General features: G+C 34.7%; 2 protein-coding genes across 5 annotated transcripts in view; one reads left to right on the forward strand and one right to left on the reverse strand.

Annotated features, from left to right (window-relative positions):
• LOC134715608 (failed axon connections homolog) overlaps positions 1 to 10,392 on the reverse strand; it is a 45,586-nt gene extending 35,194 nt beyond the window's left edge. Inside the window, exon 1 of the mRNA XM_063577901.1 lies at positions 10,244 to 10,392. Within this exon, the coding sequence (XP_063433971.1) occupies positions 10,244 to 10,323 (80 nt within the window). The 5' untranslated portion in view covers positions 10,324 to 10,392. The remainder of the gene's footprint in view (positions 1 to 10,243) is intronic.
• A 63-nt stretch (positions 10,393 to 10,455) lies between these two features.
• The window catches only part of LOC134715607 (actin-binding LIM protein 1-like), a 53,816-nt gene continuing 51,463 nt past the window's right edge, over positions 10,456 to 12,808 (forward strand). Inside the window, exon 1 of one of the 4 annotated variants that reach the window (XM_063577898.1) lies at positions 10,456 to 10,777. In XM_063577898.1, coding sequence (XP_063433968.1) covers positions 10,774 to 10,777 — 4 coding nt within the window. In that variant the 5' untranslated portion in view covers positions 10,456 to 10,773. The remainder of the gene's footprint in view (positions 10,778 to 12,808) is intronic. The other 3 variants (XM_063577897.1, XM_063577900.1, XM_063577899.1) reach the window with 3 other exon arrangements.

Consider the following 12,808-nt stretch of genomic DNA (forward strand, 5'->3'; position numbering starts at 1 on the left):
TAAAGTATTATAGTCCCATATAGTATAATACATGTATAATATGGCTCAGATATTAACTATAACGTGTACTGGAAAAAAATTAAGTGTCCGAGAATTTGAATTACCTAATAAGGCAGTGGCGGATCCAGCCATTTGAAAAAAAGGGGGGAGGGGGTCCCAACCCAGGACAAAGTGGGCTTCCAACTATATGTCCCCACTCAAATGCATTGATCTTTCAAAAAAAGGGGTTCCAATCCCCAGAACCCTCCCCCTGGATCCGCCACTGTAAGGACATCTCGATCACCTTCGGCAAAATATTATTGCATGAATGGTAAATCGCTGATTTATAATCGTAGAAGTGATTTGTGACTGTTATACGTAGAGACATCTATACGCATTCTGGTTTACGTTTACAATGAACACACTATACATGTTTTTTTGACTGAATATCAATCATTTTTGGGCAGACTTGCTTTTTCTTTGTATTCGTAAAAAATATCGTACGTTTCATTATATTTGAATGCTTCAAAAAAGCTTCAAAATACTATAATAGATATAGGAAGATGTGGTGTGAGTGCCAATGAGACAACTCTTTATCCAAATAACAATTTAAAAATTAAACCATTATAGGTTAAAGTACGGCCTTCAACACGGAGCCTTGGCTCACACCGAACAACAAGCTATAAAGGGCCCCAAAATTACTAGTGTAAAACCATTCAAACGGGAAAACCAACGGTCTAATCTATATAAACAAAACGAGAAACGAGAAACACGTATATATTACATAAACAAACGACAACTACTGTACATCAGATTCCTGACTTAGGACAGGTGCAAACATTTGCAGCGGGATTAAACGTTTTAATGGGCCCAAACCTTCTCCCTTTTTCTGAAACAATAGCATAACATCACAACATATAAAAACATACGATAAAATATCAATTAGCAGACTTAACTCAATCAAAAAACGTATGATTACACAAAGAACGAATAAATTTGATCTGCGATATCTGAATACAAATGCACAGTTAATTAAATATTAGAGACAAACAGTCATGACCAAAAGGCTATCAAATAAATTCAAACACACTGAGAAATATTTAACCAATCAATGTTCACTTTAGAAAAAAAACGTTTTTTTATAATCTTGAAGTTTATACAAATGTTGTAAGAATAAGTGAAAAATTGAAGATATTACAAATAATCAAAGCTGGTATACAGCCAAGATCCATATAAATAAAAAATGACAAAAAAGCATTATAAACAGTATCAACAGGTCGAATTAACAAGAAAATACGATTTGAGAGTACTCGCAGTTACTGACAGCTAGTTAAAAGCCAAAACCAATTAATAGTAAAAAATCATGCATCAGAGACTAAAATCGACTAAAACACATCACAGGGATTTAGTATTTCAAGCTTGTATTGTTACTTTTTTAGGGTCGATTTCTGTTTGTATATTAAACATACAACAAAAGTTTATATTGGTATATGCAAGGATTTGTATTTGTTAACTATACAAATCCTTGGTATATGGTAAGTTATTGTTTCATTTTACATGTTTACCATTGGTGACATCAAATAAAATGTTTCGCGGGTTGTACTATAAAGCCATACGAAATTTAAATATCATATTTATATGCAAACTGAAGGATCTGAAATTTAAATTATACATGTATGTTTAAACCGTATACTAGTAATGAATACGGAACGCGGGTATCGCACAAAGTCATCCAGACTAGCCGAATTATAAATACTAGCATCCGTACTTCGATGATCACTTGATCCAAAATTAAGCCTGTCAGATGGAGAAGAAAACGATTTGGTTAAGGACTACAGTTGAAAAAGTAACATTTAATACCAATCCATGCAAAATAGTAAGATGTGTGTTCCTGAGTGTATAATGCACAAAGAAAGGGTTGTTATCTACTGTTGAACTAAGTAAGGTAGTATAGTTACCATACGCCTTCATGTTACAGATACGATCGACGTGCACTACAGCAGAATTGCGGTTTCAGTTTCACACATATTAATTGGGCTAATTTGAAATCTCCTGCATGATTTTTTTATATTCGTATTTTCGACGAAACAAAGCAAGTTCGATCTATAGGTCATATACATGTATGCATTTAACAATATTCAATCGTTGTACCAAATTGTTGAACATGTAGAAAAATCCGTCCGTTCCGATCAAATCTCAGTAACTGAAGTACCATTGTGCACATATATACGGACGCTGGATTTAAATCAGATCGTATACTGATCTGGCAGTTTTTGTCTTTTTTGTTGTTGTGCAAAATAAATACTTTAAATGTGACTATCTTTAGTTCCGAATCTTTCTATCTTTCCATACCAACGATCGACAAGTGCGTGCATTTTTGTGAATCAATATTTAAATGTTTTGAAATATCCATTATTATTGACAAGTAGTACACAGTTACATTTTTCAAATTTTACCGATGGAAAAATATATCTCAATAAATTGCTTATTCCTCAAATCTTTGGTTGGAATTAAATATCATTCTTTGCACGAAAAATATATTTCATAAACAATTGGTAGTATATAAAATTGACTACACGTATCAGTTTAGTAATTAAATATAGTATATCAATGTACACATGATGTATATTATAAACGATATTTTTTTTTAAATAAAGTCCCAAATTACCGTCCGCGCGTACACTGCTCAGCAGGCGGTGCATCGCTTGAATACCTGGAAGTGTCACCTCACGGTGCCTCTGGCAATAATTTCTTAAACCATCTTTAAATCTTTCACATAAACTAATCGGTTTAAATAAAATAGACACTTAAGTGTTTAAAAAGTGGTCGAAATCTTTCGTCAGATGAACCTGAAATTTGAGTCCAAATCGGTCCTCACCGGACCTACATGTACTCCTTTTGAAAAATGAATTTATCTGCGTTTTCCATTCAGTTTCTGTCATTCATCGTATGTGGGTACTGATTTATCTAATTATCAAAATTAAAGTTTTTGTAATCATTTTCGTAACACACTCCGTGCGTGCAGTACGATACGAAAAATGTGTACATCACGGTGGGTAAGGTTGCCCTGCAAGAAATCTTTCTGTACTGGTGATTTGGTCCTGACTGGTTCTGGTGAATATGTAAAAAAAGACGATAATGATTTTTTACGTTTTCTCGCATAAGAAATGGAAGGATTTTTTTTAAGTTTGTTTCTTATGGGTTTATGGGCCACAAATTTAAAAATGTGACCTTGTAAACTGTTTCAGTAAAAGTAACACAAAAGTGCTCACTTTTTTAAAATGTTGAACACAAAAAATAAAATAAAAATGCCCCTGGAGACCGCTTTCTTTACCTAAAACCACACGACAAAAATGTTTGGTGAAAAACCTGCACAATCTATATTAAAATTGTGCATTTTCTCAATTTAGAAATGTCCTGATTCTGTACTGGTTGGTCCTGTCATTGTGCTGGTGTGTCCTGATGGTAAACGGAAAAAAAGTCACGAGGAAAATTCAACTGCAGTTTTTGTATGCATAGAAAAAAATCTTGATATACCTGAATATATTCAATTATCTTAAGTGGTAATAATAAAAAGAAGATGTGGTATGATTGCCAATGAGACAACTATCCACAAAAGACCAAAATGACACAAACATTAACAACTATATATCACCGTACGGCCTTCAACAATGAGCAAAGCCCATACCGCATAGTCAGCTATAAAATGCCCCGATAAGACAATGTAAATCAATTCAAACGAGAAAACTAACGGCCTTATTTAAGTAAAAAAATGAACAAAAAACAAATATGTAGCACATAAACAAATGACAACCACTGAATTACAGGCTCCTGACTTGGGACAGGCACATACATAAATAATGTGGCGGGGTTAAACATGTTAGCGGGATTCCAACCCTCCCCTAACCTGGGACAGTGGTATAACAGGACAACATAAGAACGAACTATAAAAATCAGTTGAAAAAAGCTTAACTAATCAGATGGAAAAAAAATACAAGTGGAAATTCATTTGCCGTTTTAACAAACAGGGAAAGCTTATTGTTTCTTTTTATTTATTAATGAGACCAAGTTGTATTTCATTGTCATGCCTTTCCTAACAAAGGAGGAAGTGAAAGGTCTACACATAGTGAAATGTGCCACAAGAAACCACTATTTAATATATCACCAGTCCCCACCAATAACGGTTGTAAATACTAAACTAATATTAATGACAATGAGTTGTTTGTTTAACACTAAATGGAAGGATTTTCATCTTCAAAATTCAAAATAGCATGTGGTCAAGCCATATACTGAATTTTTAACTTTGACTGAACTTAAAGAGAATTGTTGCTGTTAGATACAACTCGCATCTCCTTCTTAAGCGATAAAATACAAAAATAATTACAACAAAACATGTATCTGAAATACACCAGCATGTACGGTACCGGTTTCATATAAATGCTTAATGATTTATAATTTCCAAAGCTAAAGAGCATAAACTGAATTAGAATATGTTCTTTTGTCTGGAATCGGGTGTATTTAAGCTCGGTATTTCGGGATTGACCCTTTCGGGATCCGGGAATTCTTTTTTGAATTTCGAAAAGTAGGGATTTAAATTTATTTTAATTCGGGACCTCAGGATGTCGTGTTTTTAAGTCCGGGATTTCGGGATAAGGACCCCTCAATTAAGGGATGAAAATAAGTTTGACATTTGTGTTACCATTTAAAAAAACTATCAATTTATTAATTTAAGTTGCAGTATAAAACAATATTAGGTCAATGTCATAAAAATATAAACTTTGTTTGTACTCGGCGCAAAACTGGGAAAGGGCTCGGCAGAGCCAGTTTATCAGCCTCATACAAAAAGCTTCTATTTTTCTGACATTGACCTAATATTCAGTCATTCATATCTTTAATTCCTCATACATGAGATTCAACGAACATACAATTAATGAATATAAGCAAACGTTACAACATAATTACACACAAATTATTAGTATTAGATCAAAGTATAAGGTAAATACACAAAAGATGATATATGTATATACACAATCTATAAAAGCAGTGACACATCATGTATTGACACATCTAATAACACTGTCTGAGAGATCGACTATATTTTGCTACACACTGGATAACACAGAGGCGGATCCAGCCATTTTAAAAAAAGGGGGGGGGGGTCCCAACCCAGAGTAAAAAGGGGTGGGGTCCAACTATATATGCTCCCATTCAAATGCATTGATCAAGAAGTTTTATATAGGAATAGTACTGTGTCCAGCTGTGTCCGCTTTTATCCCCTTATTTCAAAAAGTTTTATATAGAAATACGTTGTGTCCACTTGTGTCCGCCTGTAACCCCTCATTTCTAGAAGTTTTATATTGAAAAAGTACTGTGTCCAGCTGTGTCCACCTGCAGCCAGCAAACTTTTATAAGTTTTATATAGAAATTGCGTTGTGTCCACTTGTGTCCGCCTGTGTCCCCTCATTTCTAGAAGTTTTATATTGAAATGCACTGTGTCCAGTTGTGTCCACCTGTAGCCAGCAGATTTTATAAGTTTTATATAGAAATAACGTTGTGTCCACTTGTGTCCGCCTGTAACCCCCCATATCAAGAAGTTTTATATAGGAATAGTACTGTGTCCAGCTGTGTCCACCTGTAGCCAGCATATTTTATAAGTTTTATATAGAAATTGCGTTGTGTCCACTTGTGTCCGCCTGTATCCCCTCATTTCTAGAAGTTTTATATTGAAAAAGTACTGTGTCCAGCTGTGTCCACCTGTAGCCAGCAAATTTTATAAGTTTTATATAGAAATTACGTTGTGTCCACTTGTGTCCGCCTGTAACCCCCCATATCAAGAAGTTTTATATAGGAATAGTACTGTGTCCAGCTGTGTCCACCTGTAGCCAGCATATTTTATAAGTTTTATATAGAAATTGCGTTGTGTCCACTTGTGTCCGCCTGTATCCCCTCATTTCTAGAAGTTTTATATTGAAAAAGTACTGTGTCCAGCTGTGTCCACCTGTAGCCAGCAAATTTTATAAGTTTTATATAGAAATTGCGTTGTGTCCACTTGTGTCCGCCTGTGTCCCCTCATTTCTAGAAGTTTTATATTGAAATATCACTGTGTCCAGTTATGTCCACCTGTAGCCAGTAGATTTTATAAGTTTTATATAGAAATTACGTTGTGTCCACTTGTGTCCGCCTGTAACCCCCCATATCAAGAAGTTTTATATTGAAAAAGTACTGTGTCCAGCTGTGTCCACCTGTAGCCAGCAAATTTTATAAGTTTTATATAGAAATTGCGTTGTGTCCACTTGTGTCCGCCTGTGTCCCCTCATTTCTAGAAGTTTTATATAGAAATTGCGCTGTGTCCACGTGTGTCCGCCTGTATCCCCTCATTTCTAGAAGTTTTATATTGAAATAGCACTGTGTCCAGTTGTGTCCACCTGTAGCCAGCAGATTTTATAAGTTTTATATAGAAATAACGTTGTGTCCACTTGTGTCCGCCTGTAACCCCCCATATCAAGAAGTTTTATATAGGAATAGTACTGTGTCCAGCTGTGTCCACCTGTAGCCAGCATATTTTATAAGTTTTATATAGAAATTGCGTTGTGTCCACTTGTGTCCGCCTGTATCCCCTCATTTCTAGAAGTTTTATATTGAATAGCACTGTGTCCAGTTGTGTCCACCTGTAGCCAGCAGATTTTATAAGTTTTATATAGAAATAACGTTGTGTCCACTTGTGTCCGCCTGTAACCCCCCATATCAAGAAGTTTTATATAGGAATAGTACTGTGTCCAGCTGTGTCCACCTGTAGCCAGCATATTTTATAAGTTTTATATAGAAATTGCGTTGTGTCCACTTGTGTCCGCCTGTATCCCCTCATTTCTAGAAGTTTTATATTGAAATAGCACTGTGTCCAGTTGTGTCCACCTGTAGCCAGCAGATTTTATAAGTTTTATATAGAAATAACGTTGTGTCCACTTGTGTCCGCCTGTAACCCCCCATATCAAGAAGTTTTATATAGGAATAGTACTGTGTCCAGCTGTGTCCACCTGTAGCCAGCATATTTTATAAGTTTTATATAGAAATTGCGTTGTGTCCACTTGTGTCCGCCTGTATCCCCTCATTTCTAGAAGTTTTATATTGAAAAAGTACTGTGTCCAGCTGTGTCCACCTGTAGCCAGCAAATTTTATAAGTTTTATATAGAAATTACGTTGTGTCCACTTGTGTCCGCCTGTAACCCCCATATCAAGAAGTTTTATATAGGAATAGTACTGTGTCCAGCTGTGTCCACCTGTAGCCAGCATATTTTATAAGTTTTATATAGAAATTGCGTTGTGTCCACTTGTGTCCGCCTGTATCCCCTCATTTCTAGAAGTTTTATATTGAAAAAAGTACTGTGTCCAGCTGTGTCCACCTGTAGCCAGCAAATTTTATAAGTTTTATATAGAAATTGCGTTGTGTCCACTTGTGTCCGCCTGTGTCCCCTCATTTCTAGAAGTTTAATATTGAAAAAGTACTGTGTCCAGCTGTGTCCACCTGTAGCCAGCAAATTTTATAAGTTTTATATAGAAATTGCGTTGTGTCCACTTGTGTCCGCCTGTGTCCCCTCATTTCTAGAAGTTTTATATAGGAATAGTCCTGTATCCAGCTGTGTCCACCTGTAGCCAGGTGATTTTATAAGTCTTATATAGAAATTGCGTTGTGTCCACTTGTGTCCGCCTGTATCCCCTCATTTCTAGAAGTTTTATATTGAAATAGCACTGTGTCCACCTGTAGCCAGCATATTTTATAAGTTTTATATAGGAATAGTACTGTGTCCAGCTGTGTCCGCTTGTATCCCCTTATTTCATAAAGTTTTATAGAGAAATACGTTGTGTCCACTTGTGTCCGACTGTATCCCCTCATTTCTAGAAGTTTTATATTGAAAAAAGTACTGTGTCCAGCTGTGTCCACCTGTAGCCAGCATATTTTATAAGTTTTATATAGAAATTGCGTTGTGTCCACTTGTGTCCGCCTGTATCCCCTCATTTCTAGAAGTTTTATATTGAAAAAAGTACTGTGTCCAGCTGTGTCCACCTGTAGCCAGCAAATTTTATAAGTTTTATATAGAAATTGCGTTGTGTCCACTTGTGTCTGCCTGTGTCCCCTCATTTCTAGAAGTTTTATATAGAAATTGCGTTGTGTCCACTTGTGTCCGCCTGTGTCCCCTCATTTCTAGAAGTTTTATATAGGAATAGTCCTGTATCCAGCTGTGTCCACCTGTAGCCAGGTGATTTTATAAGTCTTATATAGAAATTGCGTTGTGTCCACTTGTGTCCGCCTGTATCCCCTCATTTCTAGAAGTTTTATATTGAAATAGCACTGTGTCCACCTGTAGCCAGCATATTTTATAAGTTTTATATAGGAATAGTACTGTGTCCAGCTGTGTCCGCTTGTATCCCCTTATTTCATAAAGTTTTATAGAGAAATACGTTGTGTCCACTTGTGTCCGACTGTATCCCCTCATTTCTAGAAGTTTTATATTGAAAAAAGTACTGTGTCCAGCTGTGTCCACCTGTAGCCAGCATATTTTATAAGTTTTATATAGAAATTGCGTTGTGTCCACTTGTGTCCGCCTGTATCCCCTCATTTCTAGAAGTTTTATATTGAAAAAAGTACTGTGTCCAGCTGTGTCCACCTGTAGCCAGCAAATTTTATAAGTTTTATATAGAAATTGCGTTGTGTCCACTTGTGTCTGCCTGTGTCCCCTCATTTCTAGAAGTTTTATATAGAAATTGCGTTGTGTCCACTTGTGTCCGCCTGTGTCCCCTCATTTCTAGAAGTTTTATATAGGAATAGTCCTGTATCCAGCTGTGTCCACCTGTAGCCAGGTGATTTTATAAGTCTTATATAGAAATTGCGTTGTGTCCACTTGTGTCCGCCTGTATCCCCTCATTTCTAGAAGTTTTATATTGAAATAGCACTGTGTCCACCTGTAGCCAGCATATTTTATAAGTTTTATATAGGAATAGTACTGTGTCCAGCTGTGTCCGCTTGTATCCCCTTATTTCATAAAGTTTTATAGAGAAATACGTTGTGTCCACTTGTGTCCGACTGTATACCCTCATTTCTAGAAGTTTTATATTGAAATAGCACGGTGTCCAGCTGTGTCCACCTGTAGCCAGCAGATTTTTGAAGTTTCATATAGAAATTGCGTTGTGTCCGCCTGTAGTCAGTAGTTTTTTTTTATGTTTTATATAGAAGTAACCGTGTGTCCAGCTGTGTCCGCCTAAATCACAAGTTTTATATAACACTTGGGCTTCTGTAGTAACCTTGTGTCCAGCTGTGTCCGTCTAAATCACACGTTTTATATAACACTGGGCTTCTGTAACCACTATAATAGACATTGATTGTTTATCTGTTTATATAGTTACATACATACGTGTCCATGTATCCCCGGACACAAAATGCATGCTAACTATATTTTGCACCGAAAATAGGACATATCTACACTTGGCCCGAGGTTAACATTGTCTATGGTCAACGTCTGGTCAGTTGGCTGCACCTTGACCTAAATTCAATTATGCGAGGAATAATAAAAGCATTTATTGCGAATAATAGAAATATAAAACAGTGAATTATGTCTAAATATGCTGTCAAGCATCAACAAATGTCAATTATTCTTGATAATGATAATTTTTTTTAAACAAGCCTACAAGGATTTGTATATAGATATAGGAAGATGTGGTGTGAGTGCCAATGAGACAACTCTCCATCCAAATAACAATTTAAAAAGTAAACCATTATAGGTTAAAGTACGGCCTTCAACACGGAGCCTTGGCTCACACCGAACAACAAGCTATAAAGGGCCCCAACATTACTAGTGTAAAACCATTCAAACGGGAAAACCAACGGTCTAATCTATATAAACAAAACGAGAAACGAGAAACACGTATATATTACATAAACAAACGACAACTACTGTACATCAGATTCCTGACTTAGGACATATTTTTATAGCATATTTTTATAGCATATACTATACAGTCTATACAAATACCGCTTTCTTCGAATTAGCGGCTAATAATCTAAATATCAAAATAACATTTCTCACGAAAGACTTGAATACATATCATCATTTAATTTAGTTTGCCAGAGATCAGATGGAAGCCTTTCACTTTTGACAACTGGTTGCGAAAACAATATATATAATTGAGGAGAACAAATTAAGAAAAAAAATCTCCAATTATATATAAATTTGTATTTTTTTTCAACGTTTAAAAAACAAAATTATCCTACCTGTTCATTATCAAAACAATTAAAACCAATAGTAATGTTGCAGCTACACCAGTTCCAGTCAATAACAATAACGATGTCATGTTGGTACGTACTTAAAATTTCATTCACAACTGTTTTCGTAGTAAACTTTAACATGTGTAGTAAACCATGTTATTGAATTGTGGGTATTTGGGCGGAGCATAATTTGGGTGATACCAAGATTATGAAGGGAAGAATAGCACGCATGTCATTGAAATAAATGTAACGACAATGTTTTATTGCAAAAGACATCACAATGACTATTTCAAAACAATAATCGATCTGAATTTTTCAAAATTAGAAAAGAAATTCATTTTAGACTACATTCCTTTTTACTGCGGAAAAACTTAATATCACCGAGCACCTTGCACATATTGGAATAATCCTATTCAATGAATGTATTGACATTTCGCCTACTTCTCCCAAACAAGCTCGAATGAAAATGTTACGGGGATGTTTATCGTATTGTAAGGAATTGTGTTAAACGCTAGTATATCAAAAGAACACAGAAAATGGGTAAGTTTTATGGAATAGTATATATTTAATTTGGTCTGAAATCAACACGCGTCTCGGAGACCGGTTGCATGTGTGGTAAAATTAGTAATCACACACCAATGGTTCATTTTCGATGCACTTACCTGAGGAGATGAAGTTTATTGACATTTTACGATGAAAAATAAAAACATAACAGATACAGAAGCAAAGATGACAAAATGTTTTGGCAAATGTATGGAATAATTTGATTCCAAGATGGCGGTTTGGCAAATTGATGAAGCATGAAGGTTCATTGATTCCTCGAAGAGATGCTGATAACATTCCGAACTGCATGAAACTACTTTAGGTCTAATTAGCCTGATTACTGAATAAATAAAACATAACACAGTTGTTGGGCTACATTCTTGATAAATCACTGTGTATGATGAATCATATAAATACTGTACAATGTAGAGGTACATAAAAAAAAAATGACAATTGTAGTTGTACATGTACATGTACTATGATGTAGTAACAATGTATTTACATTGTAGAATTCCCAAAATAATTGACCACTGGTATGCATTACATACATTTACATGAACTAACTATTAACTGCATATTAAATCTAAAGTTGTGCCAGTAAGCTATGTATAGAAAATGTAGAATTTTATATGTACATTTTCATGATTTGTGCATGTATAACATAACACATAAAAGGTTAACTGATCTACATGTAACAGGAATTGCCTAAAATATTGGCTCATCTCATAACATTGTCATTCTTGAAGTAAATATATATACATTGTATAACAAGGGATACACATAAATGTACACTTTAATCCCATCTTCAACAATTTTAAAGTGCCATTTTTGAATCTCATTGGATTGTTACCCCCTCCCCTAATTTTCAATGAAGTAAAACTATTTTGAACACTTCTCTTCAGAAACAAATTATATGTTTTTTATAGAATTGTCAGTGCCTTATGCATGCAAATATTCTTCAAAAATAATTTTAATGCGTACTTCACTACTTGGTAAAAGTTAATTGTGAATTTATAGCGGTGGTTTTTATACCCCAGTAACTGCTATATATGTATGTATATGATGAACATTTGACAAAGGAAGTTTCCCACTGTTTAATACCATCAACATTTTTATTTAACAAGGCCAGGTACTTAACTGCATTATTGGATTACTGGTCTTCAAACATAGAATGTTTGTTTTTTTAAGCTGCTTAACCAGTATAAGTCCATGCTGTGGAATGTTTATTTTACACAGTACAATGAAGTGCTAAACATACATTGTACATGTACTGGTTATGTATAAGCTCTATATATAGAAGTCAATATTTACACAATGCATTATATTTAATATTGTTTAAATGATAAAAAAGTACACATTACTTGAGGTAAATTCAGTAAGCTTTTTAACAACTATATATACAATTTATGATACATGTACATTGATTCTGAAAAGGTGTGTGATTATAAGGTTTGGTAGATTTGCATGAAATGAAAATCTATATGCATAAAAAATTCTCAAATTATGAAATGTCAATCATTAAAATACAATTGTACCAAATTCTGGCTTGTATTCATGCAGTCCACGCTTTTATTCTCCAACCTGTATTTAATGATGGAAAACGGAAAACAGAGACTTCCATGAAAATACCACCAAGGAACACATACAATTTGATATAAACCAGAGTTTTACAATTTTGACCAGTTTCTAATAGTTTTTTTCACTTGAATTTTTGGTGGCAAGAAGAAGGTTCGAGCTATGCAAAGCCGATTACAGTAAACATAGAATAGACAAATTCGAAAAGGAATCAAACAGCTGTAAGAGGTTTAAACATGTATGTTAAAGTAGTTTATTTAAGTTATTCTAATTTTGAAAGATCTAACCCCTTTCACCAGTCTGTGTCAATGTGTGCACAATAAAATGTACATGTATATGCATTTGTATAATTTAATAGAATTAAGAGTTTAAATTTTGCTGACAAAACAATTTTATAACTGATTGAGGGTTTTGTTGTATATGTACAGTATATATACGAGTCTAAATTGAAAA

Source organism: Mytilus trossulus, chromosome 4 (assembly GCF_036588685.1).
Source record: "Mytilus trossulus isolate FHL-02 chromosome 4, PNRI_Mtr1.1.1.hap1, whole genome shotgun sequence".
Lineage (NCBI taxonomy): Eukaryota > Metazoa > Mollusca > Bivalvia > Mytilida > Mytilidae > Mytilus > Mytilus trossulus.